At 37.9% G+C, this 25091-nt stretch overlaps 1 protein-coding gene across 1 annotated transcript; it reads right to left on the bottom strand.

The window, feature by feature from the left end:
* Positions 1-5: 5 nt before the first annotated feature.
* LOC106903559 (vang-like protein 2) lies at positions 6-24801 on the bottom strand. The gene is made up of 8 exons (XM_088014564.1): positions 24721-24801; positions 10882-11238; positions 9825-9948; positions 7759-8366; positions 6236-6369; positions 5964-6099; positions 3566-3809; positions 6-2756 (listed from the first exon to the last, which is right to left on the bottom strand). The coding sequence occupies exons 2-8, from the start codon at positions 10950-10952 to the stop codon at positions 2496-2498; spliced, it is 1578 nt and encodes a 525-aa protein (XP_087870690.1). The 5' UTR covers positions 10953-11238; positions 24721-24801; the 3' UTR covers positions 6-2495.
* Positions 24802-25091: the final 290 nt, after the last annotated feature.

The raw sequence follows: 25091 nt of genomic DNA, 5'->3' as shown, positions 1-25091 counted from the left end.
AGGACTTATTAGGAATAGATGGTTTAATAGAAACGATGTCTAAAGCACTTTACAAGCTACTGAAAAGGAGAAAACACAAATCTACATTTTTTTTCTTTACAAGTTTTTTTTCTTTTTTCAATTTAAGTAAAAACATTCAGAAAATTGCATCATCATAACTTAGGCACCTTAAAATGATACAAAAGTTAATTTTTCAAAATAAAAAAATGGAGCCTGAAATAATTCTTTGCATGCTTTCCTTAGAAAATAAAAAAATCAGGAGTGTTCATGTGAAACAGTTCATGTGAGAGGAGCTGAAAAAGGCAGTCGAGCTGCAGATCCTCCACGTCTGCAGAGAAAAGGTTGGATTAAAGCGGCACAAGGCGAGGCGGTGATCAGAGGAGTTACAATCTCTCGTCCGGTTTGGGACATTTATCCGTTTTTACATCAAATACACAAACCGTGTGGTCGTAGATGCATAAAAGCAGCTTGAGCAGAACTGGTTTCACCCTCAATAAGTGACTCCTCTAACCGGCTCCATTATGAGAAGTTTACAGTGTAAGCAGGTAAAAAAGTGACAATTTTAAAAATGTAAAAAAAAAACAAAATTACTGCTACCCGTTTAAAATTATAAAATTCAAACTCTTAATGTTTGAGTTTTTGCTTCAACAGTTGTTGCGTCTTCCTCAAACCACAGATTTTATTTAGTTTTTCTGCCATTTAACTCTTCCATCTTTAATAAAATGCTAACAAAGAACTCAACATTTTCAGAAAAGCTTGATTTTATCACATATGAACACTAAAAATATTATTAAAAATATGGTTCGATGAGTGAAAATGTCCAATTATGAATTGCCTCTGCTTTTAGAAAAGCTGCATGATGTATTCATTCTGAATAATTCTCAGAATTAACGCACTGGATTTAGAATTTCCTTTACCTTCAAGTCTAAATTCACGTCTGCATCATAAGTGACAAAGTTGAACTGCTGAGAAACTCTGCTAAAAATATCTTTTTATATTTCATGGAAGGACAGTCTGAGAGCTGCAGGCACAGAATCAAGGTCTCTCATGGTTCATGCATGTACTGACCACTAAACCAAGCCGTTAACATGAACAAAAAACATTTAGTTGCTGAATTACAAACTTTTTCTTCTTTTGCGACTCAGATTGGAATCGGAGAATCTGCAGCCAAATATTGTTGCACAGCTTAAGCACAACAGAGAGGAATCCTGATGATTTTAAGCTCATCTTATCTTATTTTTAATAATAAAATCAGCTGGAAAACCAACAAGCTCGGTCCATTTCTTTCTAAATCAATCTGTTTTGATTCTGTTTGTTCGATTTAGGGCCAAATTGGCCAAAATGAGCTCATAAAGGCTGAAAACAATTAATTTAATGGTTTAAATTACTTACATTTAGAATAATGTGATTAAAAATGGCACTGAGTCAGACGCTTCTGTTTATTTTGGGTGAGTTTCACCTATAGCCAGGAATATTTATGAGCGATAGTCATCAACTTCAAAAAGCCTTTAGTCGTTTAGCACATTTTGTACGGCGGATTAATGGATTTTGGTATTTCCAGTTGATCTGTTGGACCACCGCCAGACTCATGCATCCAAATGAGCTGCAAAATTAGGATGAAAGTGTTATACACTGCAAAAACACAAAATATTATCAAGTATTTTGGTTTAATTTGTAGTGCAAATGTGTTAGTACACCTGAAATAAGACGAAAATAACATAGATGTAACTTTTCAACAAGATATAGGAGCTTGTTTTAAGTCAATAATTCCTTAATATTGATGTAAAAGTACTAGATCCACTGGCAGATTATTTCATGGGAAAAATATCTTTTTATAAATGAAATAATCTACTAGTGGAATATTTCAATATTTAAGGATTATTTACTTAAAACAAGGTCATAAAAGTTACAAAACTAACCTAAACTAGGTTAGTTTTGTCTTATTTCATGTTTGCACTGGAAACTAGTCCAAAAATACTTGGTAATACTTTGTGTTTTTGCAGTGCATCATGGGAAAATAATAATAATTAAAAAAGCTGCATTATGTAGATCCGCTCTTCTTTACATAAAAACAATCAACTCACAGCACGTAATGCTACATTCTGCAGGTTAAAACAGTAAAAGCCACTCCCTCTCATATAAAAGCAGGTCCATGCGCTATCGGAGAAAACATCGCCAGTGTGACTGACAGGAAGTGACATAATCTCCCCCTTCCTCTTGCGTGCGTGTGTTGAGTCACTGCTCCTCTGTGGTTCAGTGGTTAAAGAGAAATAAACCTTTCAGAGAGAAAACACCGGCGGCGAAAAGGCCTCTGTTTGTTTTTGTTTTTTTAACAATCATTGAGCCGATCACAGTTTGATGATCAAAAAAAAAAAAAAAAAAAAGTTGCATTCCTCCTTCTGATTGGTTTCTGTCACAGAAGAGCGTGAGAGAAGGCTGTTTGCTGATTGGATAATGAAGCGTGTCCGTGTCACATATGGGAGGAGCGGCGCCGCTCACACCGACGTCTCCGACTGAAGCCGCATCACGAACTTGTGGCTCTTTGGGTCGATGAACTCCTCGCCGAGCCGCAGGAAGGGAAGCGGCGTTACCGTGACAACCAGGGAGAAGTCCAGGCGCCGCAGGGAGAAGACCAGCCCCTGCCGGAGGCCCGAGGTGACGGGCTCCTCGCTCACCAAAGTCCACTGGCGCCCCCTGCCGCTCTGCTGCTGGTACTGCATGGTGGGGCCCGGGGTGAGGTATCGCTCCAGGAAGGCCTGACAAGCAGAAAGAGACAGAAAATGTTGGACATTAATAAATTTATCCTTTCACAGAAATTTACCTTCCATCATAAAAATATAAAACACAAACATTCACTGTGGATTTATGGTAAAAATGTTCAGCAGGAAGGATGAAAAAAGGAAGAAAAGAGTAAAAATTTAAATAAAAAAGAGGGAGAGAAGGAAGGAGTGGAAGAAAATAAACATTGAAGGAGAGAATGAAGGAGGAAAAATAAAGAAACAGAAGAAGAAATGAAAGGAGGAAGGGAAATGAGAAAAGGACAGAAGGGAAAATTGATAACAAAGAGATTAATTTAAAAAAGGCATGAAAGAAAAGAAGGAAGGAATGGAAAAAGGCAAGGAGGCAAGGAAGAAAAGAGTAAAAAATAAAATAAAATGAAGGAGAAGAGGAAGGAAGAAAGAACACATGAAAGGAAAAGCCTGAAAAAATAAGGAAGGAATAAAAATAGGAAGAATACAGAAAGACAGAAGGGAAGAAGAAATAACATGAGGATAGAAAAAGGAAAAATAAAGACATGAGAATTAAAAATCAAGCAAGGAAAAAGAGAGAGAATGGAGAAATAAAAGATACATTGAACGAAGTAAAGAAGGGAAAGAGGGAGGAAGTAGGGAAGGAAAAAAGAGAAAAAGAAAGGAAGGAAAGATAAGAATGAAAAACAAGAAATAAAGAATAGAAAATCAGACAAAGAAAGAGAAGGAGCAGCATTTTTTTCTACTCAGACGTCGACGCCAATCCGATCGATAACAGTAGTCACCTGGTCGCTATGGAAACCCCTTGTTCTCACCTTGGGCGTCATGTTGTGAGTGATGCAGAACTGCAGGTGTGTGAGGATGCTCTCCATGCTGTGGAAGGCCTGCTGCCGCGTCGTCCTCAGGTACTTCTGCATGGCGCGCGCCATCGGGGCGAAGATGGCCTGCGCCGCCTCCCGGGGGTCCATCACCTCCCGGGGGTGCTTGGGAGACGCCGCCGCCTCGTCCTCGTGCAGCCGCTTGATGTGCGTGAAGGCCTCCTCGACCGCCACGACCAGCCTGAACGGGTAACCATGACAACGACCGAACATGGGATACAATTAGGCCTAAACGACAAATCAATTAATCACATGGCAAATTAGATTCAGTCTGGTGCTTTGGTTTCAAGTTGAGCTTTTTATTTATTTTTATTTTTCTGTTGCTTTTCTTTCTTTATTTTTAATATTTAAAATGTCTTAAATGTTTATTAGAATTTATTGATCTTTGAGAATGTGTTCTTGTATTATTATGACTGTTATATTACTTGGAAATTACCTAAAAAAAACATTATTTATTGCAATAACTTCTGGGACAATTTATCTTCCAGCAAAATTTGTTATCATGACAGTCTTAGAAATAATTACAGTTAATTGTAGATAAATGGTTTATTACGCGTGTCAAACTCAAGGTTCATCGTAGCTTTTTAAGACATTTGTGTGTTTATATATTATTGTATCAATCAAATCAAAGCAGTTTTTATCCGTTTACTGTCGTATTACATCAATCTGTTTGTTTTAATTCCGCCTGAAAATCAGCAGGCCCCTGCATAATTGTGAATTTATTGCAGATTTCCACAAAAATAGTCAAAAACATTTAAGTGACTTCTAACTCCCACCTGCAGGTGGCAGCATTTCTCACTTCTACTCCACTGCTGCCTCAGCCTTATTTTATATGAAGTCTGTGATTAATATGGCTAAAAAAATTTAATAAATATGACTTTATCATATTTATCATATCTACCAATATGTAGATATTGGTAGATATGATAAGCTGAAATATTGTAAAAAATTCCTTGTAAATATTAAATTAGCACCACAGAATCTGAGTTTGATTGGGAAGAAAATCATGAAAGCAATCCCAGAATCCTGGAGGGACTCATCATCAGCGTTATTTACTTTAAGAAGTACTTATTGAATGATAGTAATATTTTAACAGTTTGTTAATGGGTTTCATCAATACACAATCAGGAAAATGCGCTTGTAACTGGCTCTCCAGAGATCATATTTTTCAGAATCCTGTAATTAGAGCTTCAGATGTTTTGGATTTTCTACCAGCTTTGCACATCTAGAAATTGTTTTTTTTTTTCCCTTTGCTATTTGCAGAAAAGCTGAAACTCAGTCAGACTGGATGGAGAACATCTGCTAACATGAGTTATCAATTATTGGCACAGATCTGCAGCTGGATTTATGCCTGAACTTTTCATTTAGGTCTAAGACATTGTGCAGTAGCTCTGGCTTTATGTTTACAGTTGTTGCATGGACAGGAAACTGATTTTTATTTATTGTTTTTATCTCTGCAGCTCTTCTAGAGTCACTGTGGATCCATTTCTTGCTTCTTGCTTCTCTTGATTGCTGTTCACTAATATTCTCTAACAAACCTCTGAGGTGTTCATTTTTACTGAAACTAAATGACTTACTAGCTGACTTATAAAGGAAATTTGATGCACTAAAGTTTATTTAGGGGTATTCCAGCAAAGGGTGCTGAATGCAAACCCTCCTCTTAATAATTATCCACTCCTAATACATATAATTAAATTAAGTACCCAATATATAAGGTTTTTTGTGACAAAGTGTGAAAAATTCAAGGGTTAGAAACATTTTCTGAAGACACTATGCCTACAGATCAAGCCATTTATATTTCTGAGTATAATTATTTGTATTTAGTTGCATTTTTAGTCTTTCTACACCTTCCAGTGAGATAATATACTAGAACTGACTGTATGAAGTTATGAAACCCTAATAGTCAAGTTAACCAGTTCATCTGAGGCTAGCAAAACTGAAACTATGTGTTCCTCTGAAATGAAGGCCTCGGCTCTAAGTAAACAGAATAAACTCATCATTCTGGACTGTTGGGACATAAGCTAGCATGGCTTCTCCAGGCGGCAGACTGCCAATTAATCAAGCTTTTCTCCAAAAGAAAGAAAAAAAGCCTTCCTCGGAAAACTGTCTGATTCCTACAGCAGCCGTAACAACCAGAACATGTGAGGACAGGACGACCATGACTCATTTAAATGAAGGCTTAAGTCAGATTGTCGGAGTTTACATGATGGAAAGGCCTTGATATCCACAGCAGCCTCCATGATTGCTCTCTCGTCACTACATGCCCGTTTACTTTGAACAGGAACAGACTGCGGTTCTGCTCTCAGGCTTCACGCCGTTGCTCGCGGTATCTAACCTGGCCTTGCGTTTGCGGATTCGGCGCTCCATCTCGGCCTCCTCGTAGTAATACTCGTTGTGGGAGTTGTCCCTCCTCCTGGCTGCTGCTGCAATCATGGCGCGCGATTGGCCTGTCGAGTTGTTGGTGGTGTTTTCTGCAAGACGACACACGCAGAGGGAGGGTTTAGAGGTTTGCACGACAGGTTTTCATCTATACTCAAAGCGAGAACAAAAGGGGAATAACGTCGTGTGTGGGAGAATCACAAGCAGGCTGAGGTGATAATCTCTCACCATCCAGGGAGTAAACCTTGAATCCGGTCATCTTCTTAGACAGGATGGACTTGGGAAGGTTGACCACAGCAGGGTTGTAGACAGAGAAGTCGTTGTAATACCGGTCCAGCACCCAGACGGCCGCTCGCTGGATGCTGCAAACAAATCAGAGGACAAAACCACTCAAATATCCGCTGCTATACTCTAGACATTTACAGAAGTGCTTCTGCATCCTTTTATGAAATAAAAAAATACTTTAATTACAGCCCTTTCCAAAGAAACATGAAGATAAAACGTCATTATCAGGATCAGAGAGGTGGAGGCTTCTCCTCTGGGGTGGAAAACGGTAGAAAAATAAACCGACTGAGGCTCAAAATGTTTCCTGGAACATTAAAATACATTTAGACCAAACAAACTGTAGTAGTGCAAACTCAAGCTTCGCATGCAAGCTTTGAGAATTGATTTGATATTCTTGTGAGTTTCAGAGTGCATATCAAGCTTTTAGTAAAAAATCTATTGGTTAGACAAAACTTTTATTACCAAAATAAAAGCCATCAGTCAGGAAAAAAAACATCTTCAGGCATATTTCCACTTCCTGTTCCTTACCAAGATAGTTTATGATACAAAAATGTCTAAGAAAAATCAGGAAACGTGGAAAGAAAATCAAAAAATGCTCAACAATGACTGGAAACCTGCACAGCATCCCAATTAATCTAAATCTAGAGCAGGGGTGTCCAAACTTTTTGTCACTTCGGCTGAAATCATTTAGTGAAAAGGACTGGAGGGACAAAAAAAAAGTTTTTTCCCCTCTTAATAAAATAAATATAAAATACTTAAACAAATAAAGAAGTCAGATTTGTTCTAGGTCCAAAACTTAAAAAGGTTTCTGGATATTTGCCTTATTGAAAATAACTTAGCAAATTCTCTAGGCATCGGTTGAAGAAAAATAAAACACAATTTAATCAATTGTGATGAATAAAGTTAGGATTTAGGTCAAACTGTCAGAAAACGCTCGCTGTGTTTAGCCAAGTTTATTAAATTAATGAAAAACTGACTTAGGTGAAGCAAAGTTTGTTTTTCAGTAAAAGTCACCGGTTCTAGAAAAGGCAAAAACAAAAGTGTGATTATTTAGAGCTCCTTTGTGTTATGGTGAATATTTTATTTTGTATGAAGATTTTTAGTAATTTTGTACTAATTAAAGATAGAAAGCCTCCATCTGCAGCTCTGTAAAAAATAAGAGACCATTTAAAATGATCAGTTCTCTGATTGCATATACGTTTGAGTAAAATGAACATTGTTCTTTTATTCTATGAACTACTGACAACCAGTTTGAAATCCCAAGCAAAGATTTAGTATTTATTTGCAGAAAATGAGAAATGGTTAAAATAACAAAAAAGATGCAGAGCTTTCAGAGCTCAAATAACGCAAAGGAAACAAGTTCATATCCATTTAGAAACAACAATACTAACGTTTTAAGTCAGTAAGAGCACTTTGGATGCCCCTCACATGGAGTATTCTGAGTGCTTCCAGGATCAGTCACTCACCTCAGATGACCCACGTTGTAAAACTTGCTGGCTCCATCCGTGCTGCGGACCACCTTAAGGCAAAAAGCCGGCTGCAGGTGTCGGACCTCCAGCAGCACCAGAGCCAGGTACTGGATGAAGAGCAGGGCGTCCACCAGCGAGGCGGCGTACTCCACAATGCCCCGGTAGTCCTCCTCTTTGGGCTCCAGCACCCGCACGCCGTAGAAGAGCCAGTAGGACGCCACGAACAGGAACACCAGCACCATCAGCAGGCAGCGGAAGACAAAGAACCGCGGCAGCGTGGCTCTGGGCGGGCGGAGGAACAGCGCCCACGAGGAGATGAGCAGGACCAGGAGCTTGAAGGCGAGCGAGACGTACAGGCCCTCGCAAGGCGTCCCGCAGGGCTTCAGGGCATCTCGCCACAGGACCTGAGGGAGGATGAGGAAGGCCAGCGGCGTGATGAGAGCGAAGAAGCTCAGGCAGCCTCCGAGCGCCGGGCCGATGAAGCGCTTGCACTCCAGCGGCGTCGACTCCTCCAGATCTTTGGTGACGCGGGTGAGGTCCTCGTTTGAGATGCTGTGCTCGGAGGTTCCCGTGACGACAGTGGTGGTCTCGCCCCAGTTATCATCCTGCAGGAAACGGGATCAGACATTTTTTAGAGTTATTAAAGCTGGAAACTACTGATCAGGCCTGAAATTTGACCTGAACTTTCAAAGACACATAAAGATGGCTACAAAGTCAGCCTTCCATCACCTGAAGAACTAGAGACTAACATCCCAGCAAGATTTAGAGAAACTGAATACATATCAAGTGTTGAACTATCTTTTATCTTTAGTTGCTTTAATTATTGCAACAGTGTCTTCATAGACTTTAAAATACTTGTGTTAATTCATAAATCACTGAATACTTGGCACCAAAATACATTAAAGATGCTGTTGTTTTATCAAGTTTCCAGATTACTCAGGTCTTCTGGTTCTGCTCTGCATCCACAGAACCAGAACCAAAACATGGGGAAATATTTCACTTTTTATGCTGTTCTAATCTGGAACAAACTTCCAAAGAAACAGCAAAACTGCTGAAACACTGAGTTCCTTTAAAACGAGACTAAAAACCAATTTGTTTAGAGCTGTCTTTGATTCGAAAGAACTAAAACAATAATTAATATTTGAGTTTTTTCTTGATGATTTTGACAAAATGAAACGTTTATTGCTTGTTTCGTATGATGTTTTTATAAAGTAAAGCACTTTGAATCGCCTTGTTGCTGAAATGTGCAATACAAATGAACTTTATTTTTTATCATGCTTGAGTCGAGTTTGCAGGCCGAACAAAATCTTTCAGAAGGCACCAACTGCCCACACTCTGCTTTAAGGAGGTCATATTACCCAAAATAAACTTTTTTATGCACTCGGGAGCCTGCAAGAGTGCAGAAAAGTTTAATTTTGTCTTTCTGGTGATGCGTAGATAAACCCTCCAGTTTCTCTATACATTACTACGTTTTTTTGTTGTTTATTACGTCAAAGTGTTTTTTTTTTGAAGAACTGCTAAAAAAAAACTTCTGGAAGTCTTTAAGACTGGAAACAAATATGTGATTAAGAAAATTACATTTCCATCCTTATTTGTAATCAAAAAGGAAGGAAAAACGAAGCCTCCTTTTCTCTCTATCCAGAAACAAACATCCCCCTCCTTCACTGGAAACACACCTTTAAACTCAAAGTAATTCATCTTCTGCATTTTGAGGCTCTGTTGGGCAAATGTCAACACCTGCCTCTTCCCTGCTGACAGCGACTGAAACCAAATGAGCGACTGCTCCAACAAAACACAATCAGCCGCTGATGGAGTTCAAGAGCCCACTCCTGAGGCCCCCTCAGCCGTCAACAAGTCTTTGTTATGAAGGCAGACAGCTGTGATCGCCGCTTCACTCAGAAGCAGTGATAAGTCTGTAGCGTCGCCCACAACTGTGTTTACACTCAGATAAACATCTATCCAGGCTGGAAATGTATGATTAATCTGCAGGGATAATTCCTGAGGTTAAACATTAATCACCGCGGACGTAGAGATTTAAAAACAGAAAGGTCGGTGAGGCTGACCCTGTCATCTCCTCGGGTCGACTCTGCGTCCAGCAGCGGCTCTCCGGGCGTCTGGATGGTGACTGATTTGTCTCCACGGCTGCTGCTGTCTCTGCTCTTGGAGCGGTGCCGTTCCCTCCGGTCCCTGAAGACCAAAACACAAACATTAACAGAGAAACTCAGCGCTCTGCAATGCGGCTTTCCCTCTTTTTGAGTCTCAATTGCATCATAATGTCAGAGCCAGAAAAGGAAAACAGACAGTGATTTGAAACAGTTGTTACGCATAAACATTAAGTTTTAAATTAGATGCCAAACATTTTCTGTTTTTGTTTGATTCAGTGTGAAAATAATCTTCAGCTTTTGATTTTCATATGTTCTTCTGGTGGCTTCAACATCCTTATTTTGATAGCAAATACATCAAATTTATGTAAAAATTCCTACTCAACATGCCATCCATTTCTTATTTAAAGGGATGGAGTTATTTTCCAGGCACATAGTTACTCAATTGTGCTAAAAAACTAGCACTATGTTACCTTGGAGTGTTATAACAATAATGCCCAACATGACTAAAAAGAAATTTGACACTTTGAAATTGAGCGTCTGTCTCTTTAAGAAGCTCCTCCTCTTCCTGACACACAGTTACAGATATATTTAGTTACCTAAATAAGACGTAATAAATAGTTGTCATCACTTGGTACAGCAAAATATCATGATTAATCTTTCAGTCCATACCTTCCACCCCTTAAACTGAATACATATCAAGTGTTGAACCATCTGTCCTCATCTTTAAATTGTAGCATTTTGTTTAAAAACTGTTTTGTTTTGACACCGCAGCCTTTTAATATACGTAGATCTAGTGAGAATCATAAAAAGGTTACTTTGACTCTTCTTCTTTATTCATTCCTAATTGGTGTCAACCAATTTTTAGATTTCCATTTGTATCAAAACTCCTCAAATACTGATCGTTTTTACACAAATTACCTTTGAAATCCCATGTTTTTAAGAACAAAATTGTTTTCTATAAATTTGCCAAGGAAAAACCGAATATGTGCTTCAACGTTTGAGTTGTTGTACCCACCTGTGCTTTCGGGAGCTTCGAGAGTGAGACGACTTGTACGAGTAACCCGAGTACTGCGACTCGTTGTCCATGTCTCGGGTCGGCGGTGAGCGGGCTGTACAAGCCCCGCCTCCTCCCCCCGCGCTGCGCCGCTCGCCCGCACCTCCCAGCTGGATCTTACGTTCAGAGATGGACTTGGTGGAGAGAGCCAGAGGCAGCTTGAGCAGATCAACCTTGCTCCTGAGGGAATCTATCTTGGAGGCTGATGAAGATGGGGGAAGGAGAAGAGGGGAGGCGGGAGAGCACGGGGGAGAAGGAGCTGGGAGAGGATGATGGGTAGGAGAGTCACAGCGGGGGGAGAGATGATGTGGATCAAATCTGAAAAAAAAAAAAAAAAAAAAGATTAAAATCTTACTTGAATCTTGTGGTTTTAAATGAACATTTAACAAAAACCAGATGAACCAAACGAAGAAACGACCACCTTCTAATTTCCACTGAACTTCCTGCCTTCATTATGAGTAATGCTGACAGCTTGTTTTCCCATCGTCTCCACAGAGCTGTTTACATTCACGCTGCCAGATTAAATCAGTGTTCATGTAAAAAATATGAGTTTCAAACTATAACAGCCTACAAAGTCCAGCGTCTCAGTTTCCATATTTCAAAATCTTTAACTTACAGCACAATTCAAAATATAAAAGTAGGATTCTCCTGTTTTTTCCCTCAATATTAATATACAAGTAGAAAAAGAAATAACAAGAGAAAGTAGCTTCAGGTGAACACCCTAAGAAACAAGAGAAACAAGAAACAGCTAAAACAAAAAATTAACAAATAATTTTGCTGTCTTGTTAAGTATAATAAATTGTAAATAAATCAGTCAAGTTTATTTGTAAAACACATTTCAGCAACAAGGCATTTCAAAATGCTTTGTGTCACAAAAACACACAAAGTCCCAGAAGACACTACATAGTCGACAACTGAGAAAACTAGTAAAACTTTTTGACTCAAAATGTAATGTAATATAAATATTTAAAATATTCTAAATAAAACAGTGAAAAATAAAACCTCACTTACAACCAAAACTATAAATAACATGGATTACGATGTCCCTGTAAATTTCAAAAAGTATCATCAGAACAGAAATGATCAATCTCTTTTCAATTTGCCATGAAATTAATTGATTAATTCCATTTAATTCACAACAGATTTCAAGAGGGGTGGTCAGAATATGAGTAATTTTAATTATGCAGTGAAATGACCCTCTAAGAGTCTGTGTTTTTATACCCACAGTGGGACTCAGAGGTCTCACCCTGCAGACGGAGCCCTGTGTCCTCCATGGATGCTTACACCCATTAACCCCGTGAACCCAGGTTCTGGTTTCTCCGTTCCTGCTCAGATCCCGTCTTCCCGGCCTCTGCTGAAGTTAATCATTACACCACTGTATCTCCACTCCAAAAAGTCGGCTCCAGCCACTGTTAGCCGCGGCACAATGGCAGCCATATTGGATTACGGTGTTTGCACTAAACTTGTTTGCCCTCGCTCCGGCTCACATTCCCTCCCTCGCGCCTCTGGTCCCCGGGGAAACGGGGCCTCTCTCCGCTGCCATGGGGATGAAACAGGGTGCTCAGATTAAGACAGTTGCCGTGGAGACCTGACCTCACGCCGGCCTCTGTCGGCCTGTTCTTCACACTGGAGGAAGGTCACCGGAATAAAAGTGGAGGCATGACGGATGTCGGCCTGTCAGACTGTGGTTAATTGAGAAAGCGGAGGGCGTGGCTTTGACTGGCCTCTGTGACAATCGGATGGATCACACAACAAGTCCTGGTCCGGTTTGGTGAACTGTTTCTTTGTGCAAAATCCACATTTTGCAGATTTTCGTACCTCCACTTGAGTCTCAAATGCTTCTAAAAAGAAAAAAAAACACCCATCTATTTTTTTTTTTTTTTTGGGCAATAAGTTAGTATTTTTTGGTGTTTGGAAAATGAGCCGTTTCAAAAACCTACAGATTTTAACGTCACAAACTTGCAGGCACTGCGTATTACCTAGCAACCCCAGTGAAGTTCTTCCTGTCACCTAGCAACCCAAGCCAGTACTTTTGGTCAAGTGGTTTTACCACTGTACAATGGCTGCTGGAAAAGACAGGGTTTTGTTGTTGCCTTACCATCCAGGAACTACTTGCTGAATTCTTGTTGGTTGTGCAGGGGGCTCTACTTCTGCTTTTCAAAGATGTACAGTTGTAAAATTGCACATCTGTTTGCAGCCTTGTTCATGTCAGAGTGTAAACACTGAGTTGAGGGTGTGGCCAGCAGCAGCTTATTTGGATTTAAAGTGACAGAGGCTCAAAAACAGCTCGAAATAGGCAGAACTGAGCAGACTAAAATCTCATTATCTAAGAGTGATTTCGAGCAAAAAATGTAATAAAGATGTTTAATACAGCCTATCAATCCTTCCTAACTTGTTCAATGAAGCATAACAGGTCACCCTTAAAATCCTCTTTTTTACCAGCCATCAATGGGATTCCTTTAGGCTTCCCAGTCTTCAATTAAAGGGGGCAGATTCCCCTAACTAGTCAAAAGACTATTGATGAAGCACTTATATCATCCAGTCCTAGTCTATATTCTCCAGTTAAGGGTTAATAGATTTCCAAATTAGTTAGCAATTGGTTCAGCTGTATGTATCTCCCACAACACTGAACTGAACAAATATTTTAATCCCAATTAATAAATTGAGAAAAGAGAGGATTGGCCTCTGTGACAATCTGATCCGTCTCACACAGTCCTAGTTCAGCTTGGTGAGGTATCTCCTTTCCATCAGTCTTTAAAATCCACTTCTCTGCCAGCCAAATGACGTTCAAATCCTTCTGTGGGATTCCTTTAGGTTTCCCAGTCTTCCATTAAAGGAGCCAGATTCCCTCATCCGAGACTGGAATCCTTCTCCAGGCCAGAAACGGTTCTGAAACCCTGCAGCTCTAAGCAAAACCTCAACACCATGTTTATTCCAAACCGCAAAACTCAAATGACTAACAGCCTGCTCCTCGAATGTAATGACTGGCTTTTATCTCCAGTAATCGCAGAGGAAGGAGCGGAGTCGTGTTGTGCTTTTAAAGGAGATTAGTGGCAAAGAATGTGGACACAATACATCCAGAACCGCATGAAAGCTACTCTCTGATCGTCACAGTAAGAGAGGGCATTCTGACTTTTGGATTATGTTCAAATATGTGACGTAACAAATTAAAAAAAATTATATAAGAAAGCAAAGATTCAGCACTGCTTTGCTTTAAATCACTGTATTGTAGTTATTTCCATCATCGCTAAAAATCTGATTTCAGTTTCACAGAGAAAACATAAATATGTGGATTCCTGGAGAAAACTCAATCACAGAGAAATAAAATAATTTACACACTTACCAAGTATTTTTTTTGTCTAGTTTGAAGTGCACTTGAAATAAAGAAGAACTAAATCATAATTTCTTAATATTGATTAAAAAAGTACTAGTTTCATTTTTTCCCATGTTATAGGTCAAATAATTTTCTAGTAAAACTAGTATTTGATTCATCAATATAAAGAAATTATTTACTTAAAACAAGCTCCTGTATTTTGTTGAAAAGTTACATGAAAGTTAGTTTTGTCTTATTTTAGATGTACTAAGATATTTGGACAAAAAGTAGACTAAAAATACTTTTTTTTTAGTGTTGTAAACTATTATGTTTCTCAGGGATTGATGAGTTGAATCTCAAAGAATCAACATGAGAAGAGAAATCTTTAACAATCCTACAGTGATTTAAGAAAAGATTTTGTAAGAACAAATTAAATGTCAACATCGTTTTAATTAAAGGGAAGTTCAGCTTCTTCTAGTGGTTGAAATAGCCTCCATGTCCGGGATCTCTGTTTATCCTGCAGACTGGTGAAAATAATAATTAAGTAATAATTGCAGAAGCTGCAGCTGTGATTCAAAGCAGTGAAACATGAAGATGTAACACCTGTGTTATTAAAGCAGCATATTTACCTGTAAACATCTGAAATTCCTGCATTAAACAGCTAACGGTAGATAACTTGTGTCTAATGGGAAACTATTTCAGCGTCATGGTGCCACAGAATGAAAGACAGTACTGTTTATTTGGTTTTGGTTTTTTTATAATCGCATGTTATCTTTATTTTCTGTCATCACTAATGCAAGAAAACACATTAGCCAATTACTGATGTTTGATCTGCAAGATGCCATAAGATAAAATCTCAAAATCCACATTTGCAACTGGCCTTAATTACAATTATGAATACTTCTAATTTAGTTACAGCTGCACTGACATTACCCAGAAACCCAGTTTTATAGTAATAATATTGAGGTCATTTTCAACTAATATAACAATAAAGGCATAAAAAGGCAAGTGCATCTTCTCAAAAATTGAATAAACTTTAATTTCCAAAGAATATTAAAACACTGGAACCAGAAAATATAATAAATATCCAAAATAGATAAACAAAACGAGCAAAACAACAAACAAAATGGATTATGCACTCTTAACAAAACAAAATTGCTCTTCAAAACACACTAGTCATTAGTCTCAGACAGGAAAAACAGGCAAAAATACCAGTTAAGACTTTTGAAAAAATAAATCAATACATACAAGTGCAAACTAACCAACTACTTTGTAATGGGTGTCAAATGTTTGCAGCATTTTTCAAAATGATGGGTTTTGAATTATACTAAAAATGCAGCATCTCTTTAAAGATTGTGGAAATTATCGTGTTCATTTTAATTTACCATGTGAGTAATTTATTTATAATTTCTTAATACAGAACTAAAGCAGAAATGTCTGCTTTTTCAGTTCTAAACATGTTTTTAAACAAAACATCCTGATACCTTGATCAACAAATTTAAACAATACTCCTAACTTCCCTTTAATAAACATCCACAAAGAGTGAAACTGTCTTCAAATAGACAGCTTAGCACATCTGTTAGGCTCAGTTCATTCACACAGCAGGCCTCAATGCTCCCTTTCGATGCGGTCGTTCACGCTTCCAAATATATGCGACTTGTATGTTTGTGATCTGAATACGACCTTAAAGTGACCCACATGCGCAGTAATAACGTCACAGCTAGAGAGCCTACTCAATGTTTTGCCAACCGCCATAAAATAGAAGAAGTTGCTCAGTGTTTGCGGAAGTAAACATGGATGCTAATGGTGTAGCATATCTTACGATTTTGAAGTTGATCTTATATGTTACTTGTTTGCAATTAAAAAAAAAACGATTTTGAAGTTGTTATCTGACCGGAACTAATATGTTACAACTTAATCCTCATCATCGTCCGCAGTGGTTATTGTTTTTCTTCCGTTTACGCCCATCAGGACGCAGAATAGTGACGTTTGTCGAGTATCAGTGACGTTCAGGTCAGATGAATGACGTCTATGAGATGAACGTGAATTTACTGTACAGTGTACAGACTCAGGTCACATTTGAAAAGATTTAATTCGTATCAGATTTAGAACCACACAGACAAGTGACCTGGGTCGCACTAAAAATAAAATCTATTTTGTTCGGACTGTCATGAAAAGATCAAATACGGGTCGCATTAAGACAAATAAAAAAAAAAATCGTATTTGTGTCACTCCGGTAGCGTCATTCACCGAGTTGGTTTGATGTATGTTATCGCTGCTTTTTAAGAGAAATAAACCCCACTTCCTGTAAAAGTTGCGTCACAACATCCACATTTGACCCGCTGTTCACTTTAACGAGCCACAGATGCTACAGAAAGCTCAGCAGAGAGGGGTCCGTCTTTGTAACCGGAGCCCGTCTCCAGCTTACACGCTCTCCAAAATAACAAAGGCAGCACTAAACAAAAGAAACTGGTCGGAAGAAACAAAAAGAGCAGAGCATTACGCTGTTTCGATCAGAAATGTTTAAAGGGCTGTAAATTCGGGCAGCTTAAAGTAAACAGCCACATACTTAGCTTGGTCTTAAATAAGCTGAGTTAGATGGTTACGCTCAGTTCACCTGTCTGCCACCTTTCTGGAAGCCTGTAAGTGAGAATATGACACAGCACTTGATCTACAAAAGGTGTGGTCCACTGCTGGGAAGTATAAGGTTTCCTATTCATCTGTAGTTTGGCCCAGTTTAAGGAACTCACTGGAAATCCTCATTTAGGGTGCATTCACACAAGTCCTGTTTAGTCCGCTTTAATAGAACTCAGTTTCATTTTCTTAAAAAGACTGATTAGTTTGGGAAAGCAGTGAATGGGAAATAAAACCCTGATGGAGGACCAAAAAGTAACTTGTCTAATTTCTAATGCAAATATCGGTAACACTTTATTTGAAGGGGGTTGAATAAGACTGACATGACACTGTCATAAACATGACATAACACCTGTCATGAACATGAATAAGCCTTCATGAATATTTATGACTGTTGTCATAAAGCGTCATTCGGTAAATTATGACACTTTTAATACAAAGTTGACATTATGCAAAATGTCTTTGTTATGACAGCTTGACATTAACCAAGAAATCATTACTGATATAAATTTGTTATAAAAGTATTACTGATTGTACTTTAAAAATTAGGTAACTTTATGTTATTAAAGGTAAAGTTTAAACAGTAATGATTTCTTGGTTAATGTCAAGTTGTCATAATAAAGACATTTTGAATAATGTCAACTTTGTATTAAAAGTGTCATAATTTACCGAATGACGCTTTATGACAACAGTCATAAATATTCATGAAGGCTTATTCATGTTCATGACAGGTGTTTATGACAGTGTCATGTCAGTCTTATTCACCCCCCTTCAAATAAAGTGTTACCCAAATATCTTAGTACACTTACAATAAGGCAAAACTAGCTTGCAAGTAACTTTTCAGCAAGATGTACAACCTTCAGTACTAGTACTTTTCATCAATATTGCATTAATATTGATGAAAAGTACTAGTTCCACTGGCAGATTATTTCATTTATAAAAGGAAATTTTTCCCACATTACAAATGAAAAATCAAGTAACGTGTTGAAAAGTACTTTTAATAGAGGCATGTCTTATTTCAAGTGGGCTAAGATATTTGCACTAGAAACTAGATAAAAGTACTTTATAAGATTTTGAGTCATCAGCTTCGTAAGATAAGCTTACTCGTTTTATGTTTTGGCTAAATTATCTTTTGGCGTGAAGATAACTCTTTGCAAAAAAAAAAAAATGCTTGGGCCGTTATTTTAGGAAGGTGGAGAGAAGCGAATGGAGATCTCTCCAAAAGCAGGAAGCAGACTATAGCGCAGTGCATTCTGGGTAAATACAACCAAAGCAAACACACAGGTCTACCACTAGCAGGAGAAATGTCACAAAGCACAAAAAAGAAGTCCTGCGACCGCTGAAATCTGACACTACTTGATTTTGGTTTACATTTCGTGAAAAAGGAAGTTGCACTCAGAAGTTTCCTTCAGTAGTACGTTGAGCAGCGCCCCCACAGGCGAGGAGAGGAACTGTTTTTAAAGGTTTTGTTCATTTGACACAATGAAAATGTAATAAATGTTGCGATTTTGATCCCCAGTTGAAACAAGTCCACCTGACTATCAGGTGTGAAAACGCCTTTACACTTAAAGCTCCAACATCAAGTTCGCCCTCTATACCCACAGGCTGGTCTGAATGCACCAGCATGTCCAGTAAAACAAAAACTTCCTGCGGCATGTACGTTTTTCTCCTTCCACACAAAGTTTCACATCGCTTCACCACATCATTAACCAAACAGAGGTGTACGTTTGCAATTCAGCTGAGTTTTTCTGCTGTGTGAAAATCCAGAGTGGATTCACTGCAGTGATCTGTGTGTGTGGTCCACAGGCGGCTTCCGGTCGGCTTGGTGACACGGCTGAGTAGCTTTATAGCTCAGACCAAAGGGTTTGCATACAGTATAAACAGAGGAGCGCAACAGTTTCTCAAAACAGATCTCAATATAAAAACACAGAACCTCATCAAAATGTCCCCTTAACTTACATTCCAGTTTTAACCCTAAAGTAGCAGCCGAGGCAGAAAATCTGACAACAAATTCAAACGGCACAACTAGCAGAAAAACAATGAACTGTATCAAAAAACCCACGGGGTAAATACCCGCTGCTTCAAAACCAGCAATTTACTAATTATAATGTTTCTACAGCTGAATGTTCCTTCAATGAGAAGCCCTAGTAACCACACTGCAAAAACTCAAAATCTTACCAAGTACTTCTGGTCTAGTTTCTAGTGAGAATATCTTAGTACACTTGAAATAAGATAAAACTAACTTACAAGTAACTTTTCAGCAAGACATAGGAGATTATCTTAAGTAAATAATTCCTTAATATTGATTTTTTTAAGTAGAAGTTCCACAAGTTTATTTTACATATGACATGGAAAAAATGTGTTGTTATAAATGAAATAATCTGACATTGGAACTAGAACTATTTTTAATTAATCTCAAGGAAATAGTGACTTAAATCAAGAGAAACTTACATCTTGCTCAAAAGTTATTTGTTAAGCTGGCCAAAAGAAGTTACGCCAAGTATTTCCTGGTTGGAAAAACAAAGCCATAACGCAAAAAACTTAAAGTTTTATCGCAACATTTTATGGTACTACTGTGATAACGATCAATGCGACAATAAGGATTATTTAGTAGGTAACTGTACAGCTGTGACTGCATGACACAAATACTGCTCTTGAAAAACATTCCCATATGTAAAACGTTTCTTTAGGACACCAGTCGCATAAAGAAATGTGATTTTTATCACTAAGCTGCACACTGTAACTGCACATTTATTTTGATATTCATCAATGCGCTCATTAAATAAACTGTTCTGGATCAGCTGTAGTTGTCTGTTTTCTTAGGCAGACCTGTGAAGACACTGTTGCAGTAATCAAAATCTAAAGATAAACACATGTGACTTTCTCTAGATATTTCTGTGATTTTAGTCTTTTAACCCTGGAAATATTCCGCCTGTGATAGAAGGCCGACTTTGTAACTGTCTCTATGTGACTCTAAAGGTTCGGGTCAGAGTCCATTAATAAAATAGATAAGAGTAAAACCAACAATCCCAACAGATTTATCAAGACAACGATAAATCTAAAGTGTTCTAAGAAATTTATCACAATAAATGACAAACTATACGATAACTAATCAGCCCTAATCAGAAGTGGAGATTTAATGGACATTATTATTACAATGTTTGATGTCAACAGAAAAAAGCTGAAAGATTTTGAAAAAATTCACCCTAGAAAACATAAGCAAATGCATCGCTTAGCTCTTGTTGCATTCCATTTAAACAGATGCATTTTTTTTACAGCCTCGTTTGTCCCTGAAGGTAAAAAGAAATGAAGCCGTCATGAAAACGCTGGGAGCTGCTGGCACAGGGACAGCAGCTGTCAGGGAGGAACATCTCTGAAATGACCGGCCCCGCTTGGCAGCCAACTGTGAAAATAAGCGTGTACACACACCCAGGCTCCATCAGAGGAAGAGGCTCATCAGCGCAGGCCACACACACACACACGCACGCACGCACGCACGCACGCACGCACGCACGCACACACACACACACACACACACACACACACACACACACACACACACACACACACACACACACAGATTATCGACCACCACCCACGCCTGGCTGGGACAACATCAGTGAAAACCAGAGATAAACTGGGCAACTGCTGCTGTCAGCTTTAAAGCTTTTAGGTTTAGAAAACTTCAGCAGGTGTGCAGGTGACTAAACCCGTCACATTAAGCAATAAATCAATTAATCACATGATAAATTAAAACAACAGCCATCATTTCCATTAAAGAGTTGCTTGGTTTTAATTTTGTTGGGAAACAAACATTTGAAACTCAAAACAAAATGGTTGAGTTTGCACTACCTGCCCCTTTTGCCTGTTTTCCAGGTCTAAGCTGAATGATTGTTATTTGAAATGTGATCTCAGTTACCGAGACTTCATAATACATTTTAATTACTAGTGTTTTGTTTATTTTGGATATTTGGAATTTTTTCCAGTTCCAGTGTTAAATGTTTTTCAGAAATTAGGTGTGTGAGCGATACTTAGAATCTTATCACAATATTTTGAAGTACTATTGTGATAATGATAAAAATTATGACTAAAAAAAACTATATATTCGTTCTTTTTAGGTAACTGCACAGAATTCATGGCACCACAGGCATAAATACTGCTCTTGAAAATCATTCCTATCTAAAATAAGCTTCTTGAAGTCGTCACTTTACTGAAAGAAATGTGATTTATACCATTAATCTGCATATAGACACTTCATTTAATCATATTTTCTAATTTACTGATACTATTGTGGAGAAAATAGTAAAAAAAATTACATTTTAGACAGTTTTTAACATTAACCGGAATTTATCATGACAACAATAAATCATGTCTTATATGAAATTTTTCACTATAAATGATAAACAGTACAATAAATGCTCACCCTTATTAGAAATTAAAATGTACTTGCATTAATATGTCATAATTATTATTATATTAGTTGGAAATGGTGTCAAATTGACAATATTATAATTCATCACAAGAATTTCTGGGCCAACTTATCATCCAGCAGAACTCCTACAGTGAGATTTATTCCACATTGGTGTCTCGTTTTAAAAGTTCCCCCATGCATTTATCTACAAATCCCAGTAAATTACTGCACAGAGAGACAGGAAGTGGCTCAGAGAGACAGGAAGTGGCTCAGAGAGACGTGATGGATGTGGTTCAGGCGAATCTCAAACACCACTAACTGACTGATATCATCCGATGGAGGCATTAGGTTTGCTCCAGATGAGGGTAGAAGTGAATTAGAAGTGCAATAAAAAGGATTGATAGTTTTAAAACCTTTTTTCCATATAAAACTTTGTATACCATGTAGTTCATTTGCATTTATTCCCCTTTACTCTGACACCTCTAAATAAAATCATGGGCAACCAAATTTGTACAGAAGCCACATAACATAATAGTGTTATAATGTTTTATTCAATCTGACAATAAATAAAGCATCATCATGCAGACTAGTGCTGACAATTAGTTTAGTAATGAATTAATCTATTGACTATTCTGACAATCAATTCATTTGATCAACAAAATTTCAGTTAACCACTTAAATCTTTTTACACAATATTAGAAATACATAAAAATATGCAAATAAATAAACAAATTCCTGTTTTTAAATAAGAAAATAATGCCTAAAATGCAATATCACAGCATTTATTTAGTGAACACTTAACCATTTTTTTAGATTAAGTGATTAGTAATAATAAAATGTGATTAATAGGGATTTTTTTTAAAGATTTTGAACCAGGTGAAGCTTAAACTCTCCCGCTTGAGGAGTTCTGGGTTGAACATATTTACAGGTAAAGGTTTTTTGTTAATCTTCAATTCAAAATGTATGTATTTTTTTTTTAAAGTTTGGTTTAATTACTGCTCTGACTGTGTTGTTATTTCAACAAAATTGCATTTTTGAGTCTGCATACTTCAGTTAATCAATTACTGAATTAGTTGACTAGTATTTCAATAATCGATTAGTCACGATTAATCTGATTAATCGTTTCAGCTCTAATGTAGCCTGGCACAAGTCATGTAGCAAATATGTTGAGGAAGATGCTCACAGACAAAAATATAAGTTTTTTTTTTGTTTTGTTTTTGCAAATACAAATAAAGCAAACATTGCAAATTTTCTAGAAAACACCATTTCCTCTGTGAAACACGGTGGTGGCAGCATCATGTAGTGGGGACCCTTTTCTTCAGCTGGGGAAAGTCAGTGGTAAAGCTTTCACAACTTTTAATTTGATTTATGTTATTTATAAAGAACAGACAAAGAAATATGTTTCTTGTCAAGAAAAACACTTGTAGCTGTTTTCAGAGTGACAAACAATTCTAGAAAGTTCTGACTCAGATTAGCTGAATCCTAATGTGTGGCACATTTATTTTTTTTCCCATTTTAGTAAAAATGTCGACACGCTTCACCTTCCTTCCACTTCATAACTACTTAGTGCTGAGCTGACACATAAAATCCCAGAAGAATACATGAAAGTGCTTGGTTGTAATGTGATAAAACATGTAGGAAATTAAAGGGAATAAACTCTTTAGCAAGCCATTGTACCACAATAATTTACCACAGAATTCCTAATTAAGTGAAACATATTTTCCTCCATTAATGTAGATTCATAAAAATATATTTGTTGTTAAATACAGGAATGAAATAAGTGCCAGTAATGATGATGAACTCCATTTCCTGCCTTAAATGCGCCACATCTTCATCTTCCTGAGTGTAAATTAGTATTCCTTAGACAAACAAATGTAAATATAAAATCTAAATATCTTTTTTTTAAATATATTAAATAGTAAGTTAGTTTATTTTTTATTTATGCATGCAATATCTTTACCTTTTAAAAATTCTAGGTTCATATTGCTCAGTAGGAGTTACAGTTCTGTACTGATATTTTTCTGCACCTCTACACACAAGCAGGCCTGTCGCAATAATCAATAAATCAATTAATCATATGATAAATCAAAACAAGCTCAATAATCTCCATTTGCATGATTTATTGTTGTTCTCTTTTCTCTCTCTATCAAAAACTGGATGACAAAACTCTTCAGTCTGGTGTTTTGGTCTCAGCTATCCCCTTTTTGAAGGACAGAGATTTCGTAGTTCATTTTATTTGTTGTTCTATTTACGATAATTTCCACTTGGACAACAAATTTTATCATTGAAAACGCATCATTTTGAAAAATGCTGCAAACATTTGACACAATAAGAAGTTGGTTAGTTTGCACTTTTACTTATTTTTACAAAAGTCCTAACTTGGAGTTTTGCCTGTTTTCCCTGTCTGAAACTAATGATCCATGTGTTTTGAAGCACAATTTTGTTTAGTTGAGAGTTCATAATCCATTTTATTTACTGTTTCGGTTGCTTTACTTATTTACTTTGGATTTTTAAAATATATTCCAGTTCCAGTGTTAAACGTTCATCTAAATTTAAAGTCTATTAATATTTGATCATGTGTTCTTGCATTGTTACACCATTACCATCATATTACTTGAAAATGAAATCAAGACAACAACTTTATCGTTTAACGCAATGATTTCTGGGACAATTTATCGTCCAGGCCGACATATTACAGACGATATTTTGAATATTTCGGATCGATTAACCCTCCTCTACCCATTGAAGCTGGGCCTGTCTCTCTTTAGCAGCAAAATGATCTCGTTTCGGTTTGAATTTCAGACCCATGATAACAAAAAAGAGACAGAAGAAGAAGAAGGTGTCTGGAGGTATTTAGATCCTCTAACCTGCATCATTCATTCAGCACACATGCACAAAGGGAGAACTTACTGGGAACCAGCAGCAGCATTTAGCCCAGTATATCAAGAGTTGTGGCCGCTATAAATGCGGGACAAAGGGAGGTTCTTTCAGTCCCCTTGATCCAAAAACCTCCGGTCCGTTTCTCTCCGGAGTCCAGACCGGGACGTCCTCCTGAAATGAATGGATGCACCGGAGGAAAATTCAAACCCTTCGGCCTACAACCGGAGCGGACGCGCTCACTCCCTCCAGGCGCATCTTCGTTTCTGATCCCAGGAAACCCGAAGACCGGGACCAGAACCAGCACCGCGGAGCTAGAGCAACAATAGGGGGGCCGACGAGGATCCTAAACTTCCCTGCGGTTTGGGAGGAAGAAAAGGGGGGGAAAAAAGCGACCATCGCGTCCTGCAGACTATTGTTTGTGGGGGTGAAACCGGAGATCTCCAGCGCCACACAATCCTCCCCGATTCCCCCTTCCGCGGAAACATGGAACACAATCCCACATCCACGGAACCTCCTCACACATTTTCCACAGCAAGAAGAAAAAAATACAAATACTACTTACTTATTCCAGATCGTCCATTCAGGTATTTTTCCCCCCTCACTTTCCACTTTCTCTCTCCCACTCAACCGAAGCTCCGTGGGGCCCCGCCTCCGCTCCGGATCGGCCCCTCCCCTGACCGCCCCCCCCAGGGGACAAACGGGGTCCAGGAAACGGTGCTGCTCCACCGCAACGCGTTAAATTCCTTATTTGAAAGGAATGCGTAGTTTGACGTCATGAAATACAATTAATATCTGCATAAAGTTTAGGGAGCGGGGCCCCCAATGACCCACTTTCTTTAACGCAACATATGATGTTATATTGGCTAGATATTAGTTTATATCCATAAAAATGTTTATTTATTCCAATATTTGTTTTGCTTTAAAACAAAATGG

This window comes from Poecilia mexicana, unplaced genomic scaffold (genome assembly GCF_051168715.1).
Source record: "Poecilia mexicana isolate PSO_F unplaced genomic scaffold, ASM5116871v1 scaffold_17, whole genome shotgun sequence".
Classification (NCBI taxonomy): Eukaryota; Metazoa; Chordata; class Actinopteri; order Cyprinodontiformes; family Poeciliidae; genus Poecilia; species Poecilia mexicana.
The sequence above is the reverse complement of the archived record's forward strand: the minus strand, read 5'-3'. Positions and strand labels throughout refer to the sequence as shown.